The sequence below is a fragment of the Heloderma suspectum genome, chromosome 2 (genome assembly GCF_057233095.1).
Source record: "Heloderma suspectum isolate Gila_16-S chromosome 2, 16-S_ref, whole genome shotgun sequence".
Lineage (NCBI taxonomy): Eukaryota > Metazoa > Chordata > Lepidosauria > Squamata > Helodermatidae > Heloderma > Heloderma suspectum.
In genome coordinates, this window is record NC_139459.1 from 49882606 (window position 1) to 49901582 (window position 18977).

At 44.7% G+C, this 18977-nt stretch overlaps 1 protein-coding gene across 2 annotated transcripts in view; it reads right to left on the minus strand.

Moving 5' to 3' along the window:
- ARHGEF28 (Rho guanine nucleotide exchange factor 28) overlaps positions 1-18977 on the minus strand; it is a 211346-nt gene that overhangs the window by 14020 nt on the left and 178349 nt on the right. For both annotated transcript variants that reach the window (XM_084833481.1, XM_084833480.1), the window contains 2 exons: positions 14858-15340; positions 12087-12390 (listed from right to left, as the gene is read on the minus strand). In XM_084833481.1, the coding sequence (XP_084689607.1) occupies positions 12087-12390; positions 14858-15340 (787 nt within the window). The remainder of the gene's footprint in view (positions 1-12086; positions 12391-14857; positions 15341-18977) is intronic.

Consider the following 18977-nt stretch of genomic DNA (forward strand, 5'->3'; position numbering starts at 1 on the left):
GAGGGGGCGGGGCCAGCACACCCAAAGATGTAGGGGGCGGGACCAGTGTGCACAGTCCCGTCGCTCTACCCACTTTAAGCCCTCACTCACTCAGGCAAATACCTGAACAGGACTGAGGTCACATGGAGATCCTGCTTGCCATCCATGTATTTGAGTCACCCTGGATGTTGGAGGTGAGAACAAGGCTCTTGCCTCCATTTGAATTTGGCCTTGTGCTCGCTAGACTTATGTCAGGCCTGTACCACTGCAGACTGCGGGCTGCCATGCCATATGTCTGAATGCTCCTCCACACAATAACTAGAGGTCGGGAAAAAGAGTTCTAGCAACCAACTAGAGGTCGGGAAACATATCCTCCTGAATATTTTCTATGTGCACGGAATTTACATGTCATTGAGGAGGAAACGGTCATGTGAGTCTTCCGCCCTCCACCTACAGTCTTACATGATATAGCCCAGATATCTTCTGTGCTCAGCTGTATATGTGTAAAGCGGCCTTCCCCAGCCTGGTGCCCTCCAAATTTTTTGGACTTCTAATGGCTTTGGGTGCCATTTTTCATGGTAGAAAGGCACAGCATAAATCAAATCAATTAATTAATAAACTCCCATAAGCCCCAGCCAGCATAATGGTCAGGAATGCTGGGAGCTGTACTCCGACCAAAACATCTGGACAGCACCAGGTTGGGAAGGCATCATCAGTGTTTTTGTTTTTTACTGCTGATTTGTTTAGAAAGCCAGATCTCTGGGTGAGAGCTACAGATGGTACAGTGGAGGCTGGTGGCTCCAATGTCAGCAGGGCAGTGAATCCACTCCGAGTTTTACTCAGAACCAGTCAGAACTCTAAAGGAGCTATCACTGTCCCTCTAACAGCGGAGCCACCAGCCTTCACTGAGCTGGTATAAAAATAAATATGACTGCACTGACTATGCACCTGGCAGTAATCAGCCCTTTATTAATGTTTACAGCTAAACAGACAGCACGTTTTTGGAAACTATAAAGAAATCACAGTCTATAGAGGGTAATTAGCTTTGATGTGGATTCAAACATCTATGGATTTGATATTTTGGTCACACAACTCTAATGTTGCAGGATAATTTTATTTATTTTGCTTCTTTCAAGTGGAAGGAAAGGCCTTTTGCTTGTTATTTTTTATTTACATTTATATCCTATCTTTCCTCCAAGGTGCCCAATGCAGAATACATGATGCTCCTGCTCTCTGTTTTATCCTCACAGCAAACCTGTCAGCGTTGGCAAATGGCCCAAAATCACCCAATGAGCTTCATGGCCAAGTGGCCCAGGTCTCCTGAGTCCCAGTCCAACTCTAACCACTACACCATACTGGCTCCCATTTCATATTAGAAATGGATGAAAAGTGTGCAATAACATACCCAACCCCTGTCATGCCCATGGCATTCCTTAGAAACCCTCTCACACTCCCTCTCCTTTGCCCCCAGGTTCCAGCTTTGTAAGTGACATAGTGTTTTTCTCCCTCTGTTGGCCATACTGCATCATGTTAACTTTTATTACATAGCTAAGGACCAAACTACACATTATGGTAATGCTACATGCATGTTACATGCATGTACAGTGGACATGCAAACGGGGGGGGGGGCAGAACCGCACCCACTGGCTCTTCTCCTGGCCTATATCGATGCATTCAGCATAACTTATAGAAAAGCCTATGGTCATCTACACTGTAAAGAAGATCAAGCAAGAACGTTTCTGCTATTGAAAGAGCATTTTTGGGTTGGGACAGACAGGAGAGATCTGTTCTTGTGCTGGAAAAGAGAACACACTCTCTGAAGAAAAACAAATGGAAAAAGTGGGTGCTTTCAAAATGAATGGTCATTGCTGTGGACTGGTTTGTGGAGCAACTTGGTGGTTAGAGAATATTTGAAATTGGACAGTAATCAAGGTGCAAATGCTCCCATTTCTTTTAGTAGAATGTATGAAAAAAAAATCCATGAACTACTCAGATTATGGGTGCTTATAATGCCTGAAGCGCCTCGTTATGCATACAATGCTTGCTGTGGATTTTGATACCACTAGCATTTGCGGGGTTGTGGGGGTGGAGGGGCTACCTACAGTTAAATCCCATAGCAATTGTTAAAAGAAATGGACTGGAGCTTTTTAAGTTCCAAAACTACAGGCTCGAGCCAACCTTTCCTCATTGTACAGTTTATAAATGGCTCTACAGAGAATTTGGAAATAGGTTTTAAGAAAATGTGCATCACATCCACCCAACAGACACCAGGTATTCCCTGAAAAGCAGCTTTGCAGTGATGCTCATGCTACTCACCTTTGGCCTCATCTTAATATGGAATACTGCCGGCCAGCTTGCTTTCTCAGATTCATTAAGTATGAGCTCTCCATTATGCTGCCTTTCTATTAAGCTTTGAAGCGTTAGCTTTGTAATGGCACACAGGCGCATGGTCCAATCGGCTATTCTTTTAACAATGAACACATGTTTTATTGGCTTGCTTCTTTTCCAGCTCATTAAACACAGCTGGGCTCCAATAAGGAATAATAAAAAAGAGAACCTATAGAACCTTTAAATGTACCTTTAGACATTTATCAGTGGGGGGGAAATCACTTTCCGTGCCACGGGATACCCTGCCGATGACTTTATCCACTGCATTAGCTTTTCTGAGCCTATGCATTAAAGCAGAAAGAAGAAGGTAGAGAACATAAATATCGGATCTGTAATCAGGAGGATGGTGCTTAGCTTTCCAGCCACGGAAGCAGCTCACACTGGCTGGGTTTGCACGATCAGTGGGGAAAACCATGCACTATAGCTCATTTCACCTGCCCCCGTGCCACTCGCGCGCCTGCCATTTGCTTACTTAATTACCAGCGCCTCATTGCGGGTTGCTGTGTCCCGGCTCAGAACTGCTGATTGCCCTCTCACCAGAGGCTAGGGATGGCGGAGAATTTCTCCCCGAATCTTCCGGGGGCCAAGCGCCAACGCATTTGGCCCCCCGAAATCGGCGTTGAAATTCTTCGCCACCCCCCCGCCACCCCGCCACCCCCCGGGATGGGACTTACCGTAGCCGAATGTCCCTCCTGGTGGCGGGTCCCGGTGGCGGTTCGGCGGGCTTTCGGCAGGGGCGGCAGCCGGTCTTTTGACCGGCTGCCGCCGCCGCCATTACAGCTGAAATAAAAAAAACCAAAAACCCCGTGATAGGCTACGTAACAATTAATGTAGCCTATCACGGCTGACTTTGCAGATCTAGCCATGATAGGCTGCGTAAATCGTTACGTAGCCTATCACAGGTTTTTGTTTTTACTTTCGTAGTTCGCGGCCGGGGAGACGGGGAGCTTCTCCCCGGCCTGAATTTCGGCCGGGCGAGGTGGGGCGCCTCCCCCCCCGGCCTGAATTTCGGCCAGGCGAGGCGGGGTGCCTCCCCCCCCGGCCTGAACTTCGGGGGGAGAACCGAAGCACCTCCCCCCCACCGCGAAGCAAGCTGCAAGACCAGGTAAGTGACTTTCGTACATCCCTACCAGAGGCAGATTTCAGTGTCATGAATTTGAAAAAACCAAACAAATGAACTACAGAAACAAGTGTGACATCTCCATTGAAATTGCTATCCATGTTTGCTCAGAAGTAAGTCCTACTGAATTCCATGGGATTTAGTTCCTAATACGTATGTTCAAGATTGCAGCATAAGCATAGGTTTAAATTCCTGAAGTTCTTAAAGATGAGAAGTAATGGAATCAACTATGCACATTAGCTACACCCCATTGGTCCCTCAATATTGCCACCTACTGCAAGTAATTGCCAGCTTTTGTGGAGCATAGGCAGCTGCCTGGACTAAGCACAGCACATATTAGCAGAGAGCACCTTACATCCTGTCAGTTCTCTGTCTGCATGTTTTGGTGAGGAGTTAAATAATGTTATTTAATTTTGTCATTATCTCGCTGCTTCAAGAAAATTGGTGCTATTTAAACCATTATTACTGGCATACTGTCATTACTGGCATCTGAATTAGCAGCCTTAGAAATTAACAGGGCACTTTGCACAAATCAGATAGGGTTTTTTTATTGCTTTTGGTTCCTCTGCAAATGAATTGAGGATGTGTTTGGCTGTCCCTCTTAAAGCTTTATTCTGCTGTTTTCTTTAAAAAAGACCTACTCTTTGTGGAGATGAAAACTATTAGAATGGGTTTGTTCATATGGATTGGCACGGCTGCCTGTGTTTTTGCACTCTTCCTGGGGGCGTGGCTATGGAGAGTGTCATGAGGAGCACCTGCACTTGAACATTTACCACTACATCACTGTAGAAATGTGTATACATTCCCACTCCCTTCTTTAAGCAGTAGACGTCCCTGATAGCACATGTTTCTCTGAAGTGATACTAACATAGTGCTCTGACAAAGTCTCTTCACAAAGTGTCCTACGGACTGGAAACTCAAGGCTGTGATCCTCAGCCACGCCAGAGCGGGACCATTGAGGTGAGTGTGGCTACCCCTAAAAAACAGTTTTCAGCAGTCAAAACACTGAAATGCATGAAAGTCAACAGGAGGTTTTGACATGGACTTCGACTGGTGTTGGATCACACCCAAATTCTCTATTGTTTTTACACTGAAGAAAATAGGGCATATCCTAAAATACTATCATAAATAATTAAAAGTGAACTACATTTTTAAAAAATGAGCAAAGTATATTTCGTTACTAAGTATCACGATTTTTATTGTGGCGCCTACTTGCTATTTTCTAAAATTTCATAGTCCATAATGGATTTCCCCAGCCATTAATATGAATTATTTATTTATTGTATATCTGTTCCAAGTTCTAAAGTGCATTATGAAATGTGCATAACACTTTGATAAAGTATTAAAAGGAAGCCTGGCCTACACCCATTAAATGTGTAATATCTCAGAAACTTGCTCCCAAAATTTCTTCCTATCCTAACAATAATTTGGGTTTATTGCAGGATCACAAACTACTTCAGTACAATTTGTCTCCAACACTCTCTTCCTAGCCTTCTCCATAAGATGAATCTTAGTTCACTGGTCTTAAAATTGTCCTATTTTGTGATGAAAACAAATAACTAAAGTGCAAAATCTAAGATCTAAATTCAGGAAGATCTAAAGGAGGCCAGCTGGCAACTTACGAATTCTTACCCCTCCAAAAATTAAAACATTCAAGGCATGATAACAATGTTTTGGTCACTAGTTCACTCATATGGAAAATTAAATTATTTTCAAAATTTGCACGTGATAAAGTTATCCTGCATTTTACAATTCATCACTCTCTTTAGGTTGTGTTTAGATTGTATTATGCCCAGCTGTGTTTAAGCACATCTGTGTGCTTCATATCTCAAAAAGCCTTACTGACTATGACTAGATTTTGTTGTGAGGCAAAATATACTTCTGGCCCTCAGACCACTGTATGGAAAATAGAGCAGATCTTATAAATACGTCCTTTACTTATAGCCTAGCTTTTTCACTGGAAGTCAAAGCAGCAGACCCAGGCTACCTTCCATCCAGGCACTGACCAGATGCAGACTGCTGAGCTCCAGCAAGGTTGTGTATCATGTGCCTTCAAACTAAGCCAGGGTGCAAAAAAAAAGTGCAGCCCACCATGCCATTTCTGGTGGTCCACCAGACCTGCCCCCATCCGCCTCTGACACATTACCTGGGGTTTCCCTTGTCTCTCATCAGACCTTGGAGATAAGGGAAGGGATTCCCTCACTAGCGCTAGCAAGAGAAACCCCAGGGATCCCCAGGCTTGTGTATATGTTTGCGTGTGCGCACTTGTGTGCGTGTGTGCATGCTTGAATTGCATGCTTGAATGTGTGCGTGCATGCTTGAATGTATGCACATGTATCAACACATGTGCAGCCCTCTCGGACAAAAAGGTTGGGCGCCCCTAGACTATACCGTGAGAATTGGTCATCCAGGGCACAGAGCAAGCCAGCTGCATACCAGCTGCAGAATTGCTACCTTGAATTCACACACTGTGAAAACAGCACTGGAAAGCCCTATGCTCAGAAGATTCAGAAGAAGATTCACTACTTTTGTAATGTATGAACTATATCATGGGCGTTGCCAATAAAAACTAGGAGGGCATTTTTGTAGGGCTTTGCAGATGTTCATTATTTAGCACTGAGCATGCTTCCCAGCTCCAGAGCCCGCAATACTGACACTTTGTGCCACTTCTTATAGAAGTGCTATCTCTTAGAACCAAGTTATACATTCACCAAAATTATGTGGTAGAGTCTTCTGTGGATTGTGCAGCTTCAGACTGTAGGTTACGATATCACATTTGGAATTTCCTCTAACTCCTACACACACACACCCCTCCTTGTATACAGCAAATTAGCAAGCAGGGAGGAGGGGATCCCCTCTAGCATAGATGGGATAGAGAATGCACACTTGTGCTTGTGGAATTCCAGACAGTGGTGCCAGAGAGGCAGGACTTTGGGACAGACGTCCAAGGCCCCACTCGGCAGATGTGCAGTAAGGCTGCATTTGGGAAGGAAATTAAGTAATACACATGACTATCTAAAGAGTGTCCAGCCAAGCTATTAACGCCAGAGTCTAAAATTATCTAGCTGCATCACTGGCTCCAGACCCTTTGCCCAAACTGTGAAAATGGAGACCAATGAGCAATCTATTTCTGCTTAATCCCATGGCTGGAAAAGCATATGGCTGCCTCTCTCAGGCACACTGGAAGCATATGGGTGGGAAATAGTGGTCTTTCCATTTCTTCACACAGAGGCATTTGGGGTAGGTGGGTACGTTGTATTACAGATTGACAGGCATCAGCGGATGTGGAAAATAAGTAGACAGGAAGCAGGAAAAGTGGGAAACGGGTTGCTGGGAAGAGTTATTGTAACAGAGAAGTAACCTCCCCTATTCCCCAAATATGCCATTCATTATAAAATGTCCTGGCAAGGAATTAACCTGTGTTATTGACCACATGAGCCTACCAATAAATCCATTTTCATTCCTTCTTTTATAAACTTCTTCAGAAGAACGAAATGAGTGGGGCAATTGCCTCCACCATAAAGGAAACTATCTGCCCCAGGGCAGTAAATCCTGGGGTTGTATCCAAGAATATCTCAGAAATTATCCCAGGATGTAATCCCTTGCCTTGCTTGTTACTGCAGATCATAATCTAACCAGGTTATTTGTTTTGCATGGGAATGGTAGCACCTGCATAGAAGGGTGGGCTTCATTCCTGAGATCATTATTTTTCTGGGTTAATGTTTTTAATACATAGACTAAAATCTGCATCATAAGGAAAACTGAGAAAGAAAGAGTAATTTCAGTATGTGCCCATGTGGCTCTTCCATATAATCTGATATTAACAAACACATGCCATTTTTGATACACAAAAAGGTAGGATTACCTTTGTCTCTTCTACCTAAAGGGCAATTAATAATCCCCCCCATCCCGAAATAATGACATCATTGGAACTGCTCTTGCAAACGCATTTGAGCCAGCTTTGGCTCATTGAGTGTTTTTTTAAAAGTTAATAGTCCATGCCACATCAGTAAGTCATACATTTGCAAACACCTAATGGGCTGCTATGCTTAAGATGCCAGAAGCATTTCAAAAAACCACGAGATGACCACTTTTCCTCCAGTCAGACATGATGCTAGTTTAAATTTCTTTCCTATGTCTTAAAAAAAAAAAATCTTTAGAAACTAGAAAGGTTAGAATTGCACAGGAAATCCTCTATTTACATTAGCCAGGTCTAAGCAGCTAACATGCTGTTAAGTACCAGAATGATAAAGCTGCATAATACTGCTTCATCCACTGTGGCTAACCTGAATGACTAGACAAAGGATTTTCCATGAGAGCTCTTCATGAAAGAATGGATTAGCATCAAAAGTAGGATGCCCTACAAATGAACACCCAATACAAATAGTTTTGTTGGCTGAAACATTTTCAATGCATGTGACTATAACATGCATGTTTTTTCACTTTGCTATTTCACTGACATATGATTTAATTCATTTTGTCATCTGTCTTAAACAAATGAGGATATTATTCCCCAAGAGATCATTTCCCCATGATTCACTTCCACTAAGAATGCTGCAAGTGAAGCTTCATTACAGCTGAACATGAAACTTTGTATTCTGTGGTCAAGAACATGGCTCAAATTTACCATTGCCAATAAATAATTCAGAGAGATGTCCATTCTGCTCAGTTTCCATATGTGCTGTAATATAGCAGCTTTGTATACAGCATATTTTACCTGCAAATTTGAGTAGTGTTCAAGTTTTTAAAAACAAATATGGCTTTGAACGAATTTGTCTTTAGTCACCCTATTTATTTATTTATTTATTTATTTATTGCATTTATACCCCGCCTTTCTCCCTCTCGCAAGGAACTCAAGGCGGCTTACATTATCCTCCTCCTCACCGTTGTATCCTCACAACAACAACCCTGTGAGGTAGGTTGGGCTGAGAGTCTGTGACTGGCCCAAAGTCACCCAGTGAGCTTCCATGGCCAAGTGGGGACTAGAACCCGGATCTCCCGGCTCCCAGTCCGTCACTCTCACCACTACACTACACTGGCTCTCATACACTGGAACCCTAATACAAGGAGCCAGGAAAAAAAACATTAAGGCTTTATGGGATCAGATTGCCACGTGGGAGAATATTGAAAAATGTCAATGTACATAACAGACTGATATCCAGAGATTTTTTAAATTGATTTATGAAATCATATTTATTTATTACATTTGTATACTGCCCAATAGCCAAAGCTCTCTGGGCAGTTCACAAAATAAAGCTCTTTTTCATTCAAACTGGGCCCCAAGTTTATTTGAGTATTAGTCACTCCAGATCACTAAGAGGTCATACTTTAGATTTATCATTAGGAAAAAACGAAGGGCAAAACTAGATGTGACAGCCACAGACCTGTGCACAGAACTGAGCCTCGTGCCAAATCCCTCTCATGTTACTGCATTTGAGCTATAGCGGTGGAAGATACAAGAAAGTACAGCAAAAGATGCCAGGCAATCTCAAAACAGCAACAACATATATCACAGCAGATCCGGGGCTTTGTACCAGTATGCATGGATTCAGTAGTCTGCATTTTAAAAAAGAAGTCTAAAGGGGAATAGATCTCCCATTTGGAACAGTATCTAAATGGGGACAGAAGCCCAATTAAACTTAACCTTGCTTAGTCAAGTTTCCCAAGAAAAATATATGAATTTTGTGTGAATTACAGGTTCAGACATCATGATAAGCCAGTGTTCTGGAGAACCCTGGGTTATTGGGATCAAGCAGCATGCTGGGACACACAGCCTAATTGCTCCTGCTTGACTCCATCTCCAAGCAGAAGTGCCTAAATAAAGCATGGACCCTCCATCCATGGTGTGTTTATCATGACATCCAAACTGGAAACTCTGGCTTGTCTCTCCCCAAGCAAGTCAGAGTCATAAACCAACAACAAATCATGGCTTATGACCCTGGCTTGTTTGGGGAGAGACAAGCCAGGGATCCTGGTTTGGATGTCATGATAAACAGACCACGGATGGAGGATCCATGGTTTATTTAGCTGCTCCTACTTGCAGGAGAAGCCAAGTGGGCAGCATGCATGAGCATGCTGCTCGTACATGATAAACCAGAATCCTCCAGAACCATGGCTTATCATTGCATCCGAATGTGGCCATTGTGTAAGAGCAACGCTATTTAAAGAGCTGCCAGGCCCCTCAGCCCTCTGGATCTTGAGTTGTGACACTCTGGCTGTCAGGCTTCAGAAATCTGCATGGCTGGCACAGAGGATGGAAAAGGAATTGCAACATTTCCAAGGTACATTTTATGTAATATCGTATCCAGTCTATAATACATTAATATTTCCACAATGCATAAAAAAACCTGTTTCTACAATCCATGCGCAGAATCCAACGGGGTATTTATGCTCCCACCAATTCTCTTACGCCCCACCAATTCCATTTTACGAGTGGCCCCAACGCTTGCGCAACAGCAATTCAGCACTTCCGAGGCAACCCAAAAGAGCAGAAATGCTCATTTCTGGAAGGAGGAAGGTCAGTGGCGCTCACATAAGGGAGCTCCGCCAACCTGCCTCCTTCCAGAAACGAGTGTTTCTGCTAATTTCAGGGCTTCCCTTAGGAAGTGCTAAATCTCCCTTGTGTAAGCAGTAGATCCAGTTCAAACACTGGCAGTGAATATCTGAACAGTAAAATGCCATTTAATGGTATATGTTGAAATGCTGCTCGTTTGGCAGTACAGAAGTACAAATTTCCACATTGTTTAACAGTGCATGAGATTCATTCTCAGTACAAACCTAAGTTAACCATCTGGCTGCCGCATTGAGCATTTAGTCTGACATGACAACTGAACAGAATTTATTCTGTTTTCAAGAGACACTGATGTAAGCTTTCATTTCCTTCCTTTTTCTAATTATCTAAACTGGTTGTTAATTTATCCACACAAAAGAAGACAATGATTAGCCTAGCATGAATGCAATTTTAATTCAATCATTTTCTTCACCCTCTTAAGTTAAGTGACACACCTTTATTATAAAGCATGTAATATCTAGTATTCAGCTTTGCATTTATGGGAACTTGCCCCAGGGCCCTTGGTAAAGCTTTTGTACCAAAAACAACCATTTGCTATGAAGTCAACCATTAATTTACTTTCCTTTAAATTCTCAATTAAGCACCCAATAGTCACAATCCATCAAAACTCTTCAAATGCATACCGTGGGGCTTTCCCCTTTTATCCCCAAAGAGCAACCCACCCCACCTTAAGCATGATGGGAATTTGAAATGCCACCACAACATGGTGTGAGAGAGAGGCTATTGGCTGGGAAAGCAAGAGGAACGCCTCCACCTACGTCCAGGCATCTTTGTCTGGATTGGGGCCTGTGTGGAAAGCAGCATACTTATGAAGACTGCACAAAGTAACATATTTAACTCTTTGGAAAACCTGAAAGGCATTAAATAGCTTAATTCTAAGTTCAGAATTTTATTTTTCCAAGGAACTGATTAACATTACCTTTATGTGAGAGGCTCTTATTGTTCCTGAATGTTCTATGAATCGATTTTGCTATTTGGGCCAAATCCCAGTAGGGATCCCATAAATCTCAATCACTAAATGATTACAGTGTCTTCAAGAGCACTGCTACAATTGCACTCTGATAACACAAGCACTGCCATTTACTAGAAATAAAGAACTTAGGCAGCAACTTTGTCTGAACTCCATTTCAGTTTGTAATTATGATTCCCACCCCATCTCAATCAGATTATTAATGTTTCGAATCACTAGAACAGTTCAAGAAAAAAGAAATCACCAAATGCTATTTCAATCTTACATATGTTTTAAGAACCAATTATTATTTTGCTCTGCATTCCGTAAGAGATACTAGGAAATGAATGAAGACCTTAAAAATCTTCCTAAACTTTGCTAGCCTAACACAATGACTATAAAAAAAAATACCAGCTAGCTTCATTTGGTATGAAACAATCTATTTCTCTAGACCACCCTTCCCCAACCTAGTGTCCTCCAAATATTTTGGATTACAAGCTCCATCATCCCTGACATTGGCCATGCTGGCTGAGGCTGATGGGAGTTGTGGTCCACAACATCTGGAGGGCGCCAAGTTGCGGAAGGCTGATCTAAGGCTTCTAAAGCTGAGTTGTCGTGGGAAATCCTTGGTACACAGAGGGAATGGACCCAAAGTGTGCAGATGTAGCATTGCCCTATGTTTTCCAGAATAGACACCAAGGGCCATGATCAGCGCCTAGTTTTGCCAGAGGACAGCTTTCTCAAAGAAACCGGGTGAGCCACAGCCTCAAATCTTCAAAGTAGCCTGCTAGCATATTCCATCACTGCTTCTACCACTCTCCTCTTTTGCCTTTGGATCTGAGGCCAAGCATCACCCTTCAAGGTCCTTCAGCCTGCTGATTCATGGCATATTTCTCACCTTGGGTGTAAGGGGTCCTGCGTTCCAGCTTAGCTCTGCAGCCAAAAGGGCTAGAAACATACTTTAGATAGGTAGGAAGTCTCTGGATTCTTACATTTGCGCCAGACCACAGACATCCATCCCTGACTCTACTACTTATCTATGTTGTTTATTAGATATACCTAATTCAATTAGCACTTACGATTGTTAAACGCCTCTGTGTGGCTTGTGCTGGAGGAGGAAGTGTGATGGCAGAATCCAGTGGATTTTGAGAGATCACCAGTGGAGGACACTTGCTGGCAAGAAACGTCCAGGCTGAGATTGACCTGATTTTCAGTAGTTCTTGATAAATCTGTATTTGGCAGGTTTACACCATGCACACTGTCCTGGTAAACTAGAGCTGAATGTGATCTGTTGAGGCGGTTTAATGACATCTGTACTATGGCTTCATTTATGAAGACTGAATTCTCACCACAAAAACTGTCCGATTTATTATGTCCCATGATCTGTACGCAAGAAGAAGAAAGAAAATCTAAGCAGCTCAAAGTGTTATCATTTCCTGCCGTCATAAATCTCTTTCCTATATCTTGGTGTCAATGCAAAGAACAGAATCAAGCACAATGTAGCAAAGTTTATGTGACACAAGATAAAAAATAACAAATATCTTAATTCAGCACTTGGGTCAAATTTCTTGTCTTGTGCAGTATTAACACTTGCTCCCAATGAGTGAATGATTCCACTATTATGTTGTTACTGGTAACAGGTGGTGTTGCTGTAGGCCAGGGGTGGGGAACTGTTCTGGCCCCAGAGGCCAGACAATGTCAGGGGCTGGGCCCCTTCCCCCCGAAGCCCCACCCCCTGACAAGGTCTGATACTTTTCTTCATGCCCAGAAAGGTGTGGAGAGAGCACTCCACGCCTCTCTGTGCAGGGAGAAAGGGGCAGCGGAGAAGAGAGTTTCTCTATACAGCACTGAAGGGTTTCCCGGGGGTCTCTCTTCAGTGCTAGAGAAAGGTTTCCCTTCTGTAGTGCTGAAGACAGTAACCCACTCTTACCTCTGATCAGTTTCTATCTTCTGAACAGGGAAACCAGCAGAGCTGAAGAGGGAGTGCTGAAGACTCTAACCTCTGCTGATTGGAGATACAGAGTGGGTTTCCTCCTACAGCATGTAGGGAGGGGGAACCCTTTCCTCCCATGCCACAAGCCCCACAAAATTTCCCTGAAACTTCCCTCCTGTGCCAAACAGTGCGGGGAGGGGGGAGGTGATATTCATCAGGACCATGACACAGGAATAAAAGGTTAACTACCCCCGCCCCCACCTTCCCATGCACTGCGGTCCCAATCCTCATCACTCATCTCCCACCCCCAGTGGCTGTTATTTACACTTTTTTAAAGATTCACTCAACTCCAAGTGACCTGTTTAATGGGTGAGAAGGACCCACACAACTGGCCTCTCATCATGATCTGACCTATCTTTTTTCCCCACAAAGATTTAATTAAATTCAATTTATTTATTCATTTATTCATTAATTCATTCATTTATTTATTTTCCAATATTATTTTCTGCTCAGCTGCACGAGTGCATATGGAGCTGTGTGTGTGTGTGTGTGTGTGTGTGTGTGAAGAACTTGGTCAAGGCTGGCCCCTCTCCTGTAGCAATGCCCTGCCATTTTGGAATACTTCCTTCTTACATTACTCTTTTCCTTTGGAAAAATGTGTGCTGTGTTCCTCCCATACTGCCCTGCACTGGAGTGCACAATTCCCATTTGTTTCTGGGCTTTGTTTGTTGTTTAAAAGGGAAGCAAGATTCTGCTGCATAACTTGAACTCCAGCTCTGCTAAATTCACCTTCCTGGCTGGCCTAGTTTAGAGATTATCCTGCCTCCTGTTAAGTGGAACACAGCTATCCACTTCCTTGTTTCCCGTTTATACCCTTTCGCAGCCTCTCCACTCTATAAAAGATCACGGATTGCCCTCTTTGCCTTTTTCTGTAGTCTCTATGCATGTTTATGTTATGTTACTTCTTCTCTTCTCCTAATCTATAGCCTATAAAATACAAAAACTATACAATATAAGGAATTTATCTGTCATGAATCTAGTGTCTCAGAGAACAGTTCTTCTAAATTCTGCTCCCTAAAGTCCTTTCACTGGAGATGCCATGGATTGAACCGAAAACTTCTAATATGACAGCCAAATGACCCATTACAGAGAGATATGTGGGTATCACTGGCTCAAATGTCCCTTGTATCTCGGTGGTAACATGTAGTTGAAAAAATGTGATTTCATCATATTAGTGTGTCCTTGCGCCTTCACTTCATTGGCCTCCACTTGCAGGGGCCAAGGAAATGCTCATCGTTTTGAGTTTTTTCAACTACAAATTACAGGGAAGACCCAAGAAGACCACCCAGAGCACAAACCAGCCACATGCCTCTCTACAGCATATGATTTGGGCCAAAGCGATGGTACCTCCTCTTACCTTACCTGCTCCTCCACTGCCAGCAGCCACCTGGCTCATCCTCCTCCCCACTCGTAATTGTTAATCCCCAGCGGCTCCCCATCACCCTGTCTCATCTCTCTGATGTAAATTCCATAATAATGTAAGTTCCATTCTCTGATGGAAGCAGGAATGTTGTAAAATGGCTTATCTTAGACCGGTCATCTCAACAAATTTACCAGGCTGGTCACCCATTCCCCCAACTTCCACCATCCTTTTTTCTATTCCCTAGACAATGTAAGCAGAGCAGCACTGTGAGCTGGAAAGCCCCCAGTTCAAATCTTACCTCAGCCATAAACTAACTAAGCTGGGCCTTAGGCACCTTGCTCTTTCTCCATCTCAACCCCCTCCCAATCTGTAATATCCAGACAATCGTACTGGCCTTCCTCAAGACGGATACGGGGACGTTCGGCAAGATGACATGCGCAAAGCAGTTAAGAAACGTGCTACATATGCCAAGGTATGCTAAGCAATGAGCATACCTCGTTGTTCCCTGGCAATATCACTGGAGGCAGACTGCTTTGGCAGCTGTGCTTCCAGTGGTGCAGGATCTTCTGCTGCAGCTTGACCCTCTCCCGTTCCTCCTCCACCATCCTTTGGCTTTCCCTCAGCCTCTCCAGGTTCTGTTGGTAATCCTGCAGCTGGATGTCCAGCTCTCCTCGGTTCCGGCAAAGCAGCTTCTCCTGGCTCACGCACTCCTCCTCCTTCTCCAGCAACCGGCTCTTCCTTCTCTCGTGTTCCTGGTGCCGCTGCTCACATTCGCGGTGCCACCGCTGCTGCTCTTGCTGAAACTGGTGCTGGAGCTTGTGGATGTTGACGAGTTCCTCCTTGGATTTGAAGTTTCGGTGCTTTTCTTGTTCTAGGAGGGAAGAGCTGCGGGAGGCATGGCCCCCGCTGGATCGTTCGTGTTCCTGGAGAAGCAGCTTATGGATCTCAACGTGAGTGTCCTGGATCGTTAAGGCTGCCTTTTCATCAAAAACAAAGCACTGCGTCAGTTTTCATCAGCTTCAAGGCTCATTTTGTAGAAATCAAAGGGTTAAAATGTACAAATTAGGCCTTAACAGCTTTTTAAAAAGCCTATTCCTCCTGCAAGCTCATAATTATATAATTGTCAAATCAACATAGCAAGTCTGTTACATATTTATCATACTATTTCCATTTTTCAGGTAATGTTATGAATTAGCTTATTACAGCAGCCCTCTGGCTAATTTCCCAGCTTCTGCCTTGGTAGACTCAACCACTTTGCAGATCCTGGCTTATGTAAGAGTGAAGACAGACACATATTCTGAAGTGTGATAGAAGTGGTTTGAATATGCATTCTTTGCCTTAAAAAAAACATATACCTCAGACTGTAGTGAATTGTCTCAGAACGACTTCCACCACATTTTAGAACATTTACACCTATTCTGAGTACTGCAGGGGGCAATCCTATCTGGGTTGACAGTCACCTCTGAGCCCGGGGGCGACCGCCCATCCAGCGCAGGGCAGGAGGAGTGGTGAGGAGTGGATCTTCTCCTCGTTCCCCCCGCTCAGCTTTCACAGCCAGACAGCTGATTTTGGCTGTCTAGCTGTGGGACCTCAGAGCGCAGGAAGCGGCAGCCAGATGACACATAGGATGTGTACCGGCATTTCTGACTTCCCCACTCCGGCACGCCCCCGGAAACACCCTGTTTTTGCCGCTCTGTACTCCTCTTCCGAGTGCAGAGTGCGGGGCCATTCTGCGCTGCCTACGAGGCAGCACAGGAGGGGGTGGAGGTTGGTTCTCAGGGAACCAACCTTGGAGCGTGGGCTCCAAGGTTGGTTCCTGGAAACCGACCTATCCTATGGCCGTCTAGCTGATGACTAGCAGCCATAGGATTGTGCCCATAGGTTTGGGACCAGTTTATTTGAAAGAATGCCCACACCTATATGCACCTAGTTGAGCTCCAAAATCAGAACCAGAGGCCCTGGTCTCAGGGCCACTGTTAAGAACTGTTCGACTGATGGGCACCAGGGACAGGGCCTTCTCCATGGTGGCCCCACATCTTTTGAACTCTCTCCTCAGGGAGGTATACATGGCCCTGTCATTGGTGGCTTTTAAAAGAACTTTGAAAACATTTTTAGTTGAGTCCATTTATTCATTTGCTGGGCTGGAAGTTTTAACTGCATCTGGTTTTTAACTTTGAATTGTATTTTATAGTATTTATTCTGTTTTGCTGTTTTATATGTTTACTTTTTAAAAAAATTCTCTTTGTAAGGGCAATGTGTCCTAAAAGGTGGAGTAAAATGCATTAAATAAACAAAACAAAGTGTATTTTTGGCCCTCCCCCCCCTCTCTCTCAAGACGCCTCAAGGGGGACCATCACCCTTCTGCACAGTGGGCAGAATCTAACACTGCCCTTGTGCACACGGCCAGCCCTGCCACTTCTGGTCCACAAGCGGCTGCTACCACTTATGGAATGACAATTTAGTGCTTCCACAGGCAAGCCAAAACACTTGTTTTGGGAAGGCAGCAGGTTGGCAGAGCTCGCATAAGGGAGCACTGCTGACCTGCCCCCTTCCAGAAATGAGTGTTTCTGCTCATCTGGGGGCTTGCCTCTGGAAGCACTAAATTGTTGTTCTGCAGGCAGTAGGCGTTGCTTGCAGACTGGAAGTGCCAGGGCTGGTCGCATCTGGACCAGAATTGGTGGCCAGCTCCGCTAGCAGATGGGCAGCATTGCGTGCTGCCCAATACCTGCACTTGTAAGCCACAGACAAATCAGAGGCAACTCACTTAGATCGCTTTAAGCATGTGACGATGAACTTTACCCAGAAAGTTTGCTATGTTTATTTATTTATTTACAATATTTATATACCGCTCCACATCAGAAGATTTTGGAGCGGTGAACAACATGATAAAAGAATAAAACAACAGGTTAAAAGAGTTAAAACATTAAAAAAAAAAAACCCAACAAGGTGGAATTTAACAAACCACGGCTGGTCATGCAAGGAAGGCTTCTTGAAATAACAACGTCTTCAGGAGGCACCGGAAGGAACACAATGTTGGCGCCTGCCTGACCTCTAAAGGCAGAGAATTCCACAGGAAGGGGAACACCACACTGAAGGCTCTTTTCCTGGTGGACTCCAACCAGGCCATAGGTCCATGTGGAACCACCAGGAGCAAGCCCTCTGATGACCTCAGTGACTGGGCAGGTTGTTAAGGAAGGAGGTGGTCTCTCAGGTATCCTGGTCCCAAGTTGTTTATGGCTTTGTACAATAGTACTAATACCTTAAACCTGGCCCGGTAGCAAATAGGCAGCCAGCACAGTTCCCTCAGCAAAGGAGTTACACACTGAAAAGGAGCAGCTCTCGATAACAGCCGAGCTGCTGCATTCTGCACTAGCTCGAGCTTCCGGACCAGCCTTAAGGGCAGCCCCACACAGAGGGCATTGCAGTAATCCAGTCATGAGGTTACTAATGCCTGTACCACCATGGTCAAGCTATCCCTGTGCAGGAGAGGCTGTAGCTGGCGAACCAGCCGAAGCTGGTAAAAGGCACTCCGAGCCGCCGCGACCACTTGGGCCTCCAGGAACAATGACGGATCTAGGAGTACCCCCAGACTACGGACCTGATCTTTCAGAGGGAGTGCAACCCCAGCCACAACAGGCAATGAGCCTATTTCCCAGACCCGGGAACCACTCACCTACAGGGCTTCCATCTTGACAGGATTCAGCTTCAGTTTATTGGCCCTCATCCAGCCCATTACTGAGTCTAGGCACTGATTCAGGACTTGCACAGCCCCTCCTGATTTAGTTATCACAGGGAGATAGAGCTGTGTGTCATCAGCATACTGATGGCATCTAGCTCCTAATCACGTAATGACTGCTTCCAGAGGATTCATATAGATGTTAAACAACATTGGGGACAAGATGGTACCCTGCAGCACCCCATAGGTCAATTGCCAAGGGGCCGAGGAATAGTCACCCAATGTTACTCTCTGAAATCGGCCCCGTAGGTAGGACTGGAACCACTGTAACATAGTGCTTCCAATACCCATCCCACGGAGTCGATCCAGGAGGATACCATGGCCGATGGTATCAAAAGCCGATGAGAGATCGAGCAGAATTAACAGGGTTGCACTCCCCCTGCCCCTCTCTCGATAAAGATCATCCATCAGGGCGACCAAGGCTGATTCAGTGCCGTAACCAGAATGAAACCCAGACTGAAATGGGTCTAGATAATCAGTAACCTCCAAGAGTGCCTGCAATTGGTCTGCCACGACCCTCTCAAGTAGGGATGTCCAAGAATTCCACCATGGACTCCAATGAGGCCGAATTCCAGGGAATTCGGCCTCCAAAGTCCATGGTGGACCGATCCCACTCACCTCTGCCTCCTGCCGGACCATCGCGGAGCCGAATCCTCCTTGCCGGCGGCTCCATTCCGCAAGTGATACGGCCGCCATTGCTGTGCTGTATCGCTGCTGAGCAGAAACAGGAAGTGATCCGGACGCAAATGGAGTCCGTTACGCCATTTGCGTGCCTGTTTCTTGTCCTGATAGGCTACACATCTGTATTTATGTAGATATTTATGAAGCCTATTGCATGAAAAAACAGGCACGCAAACGGCGTAGCAGACGCCATTTGC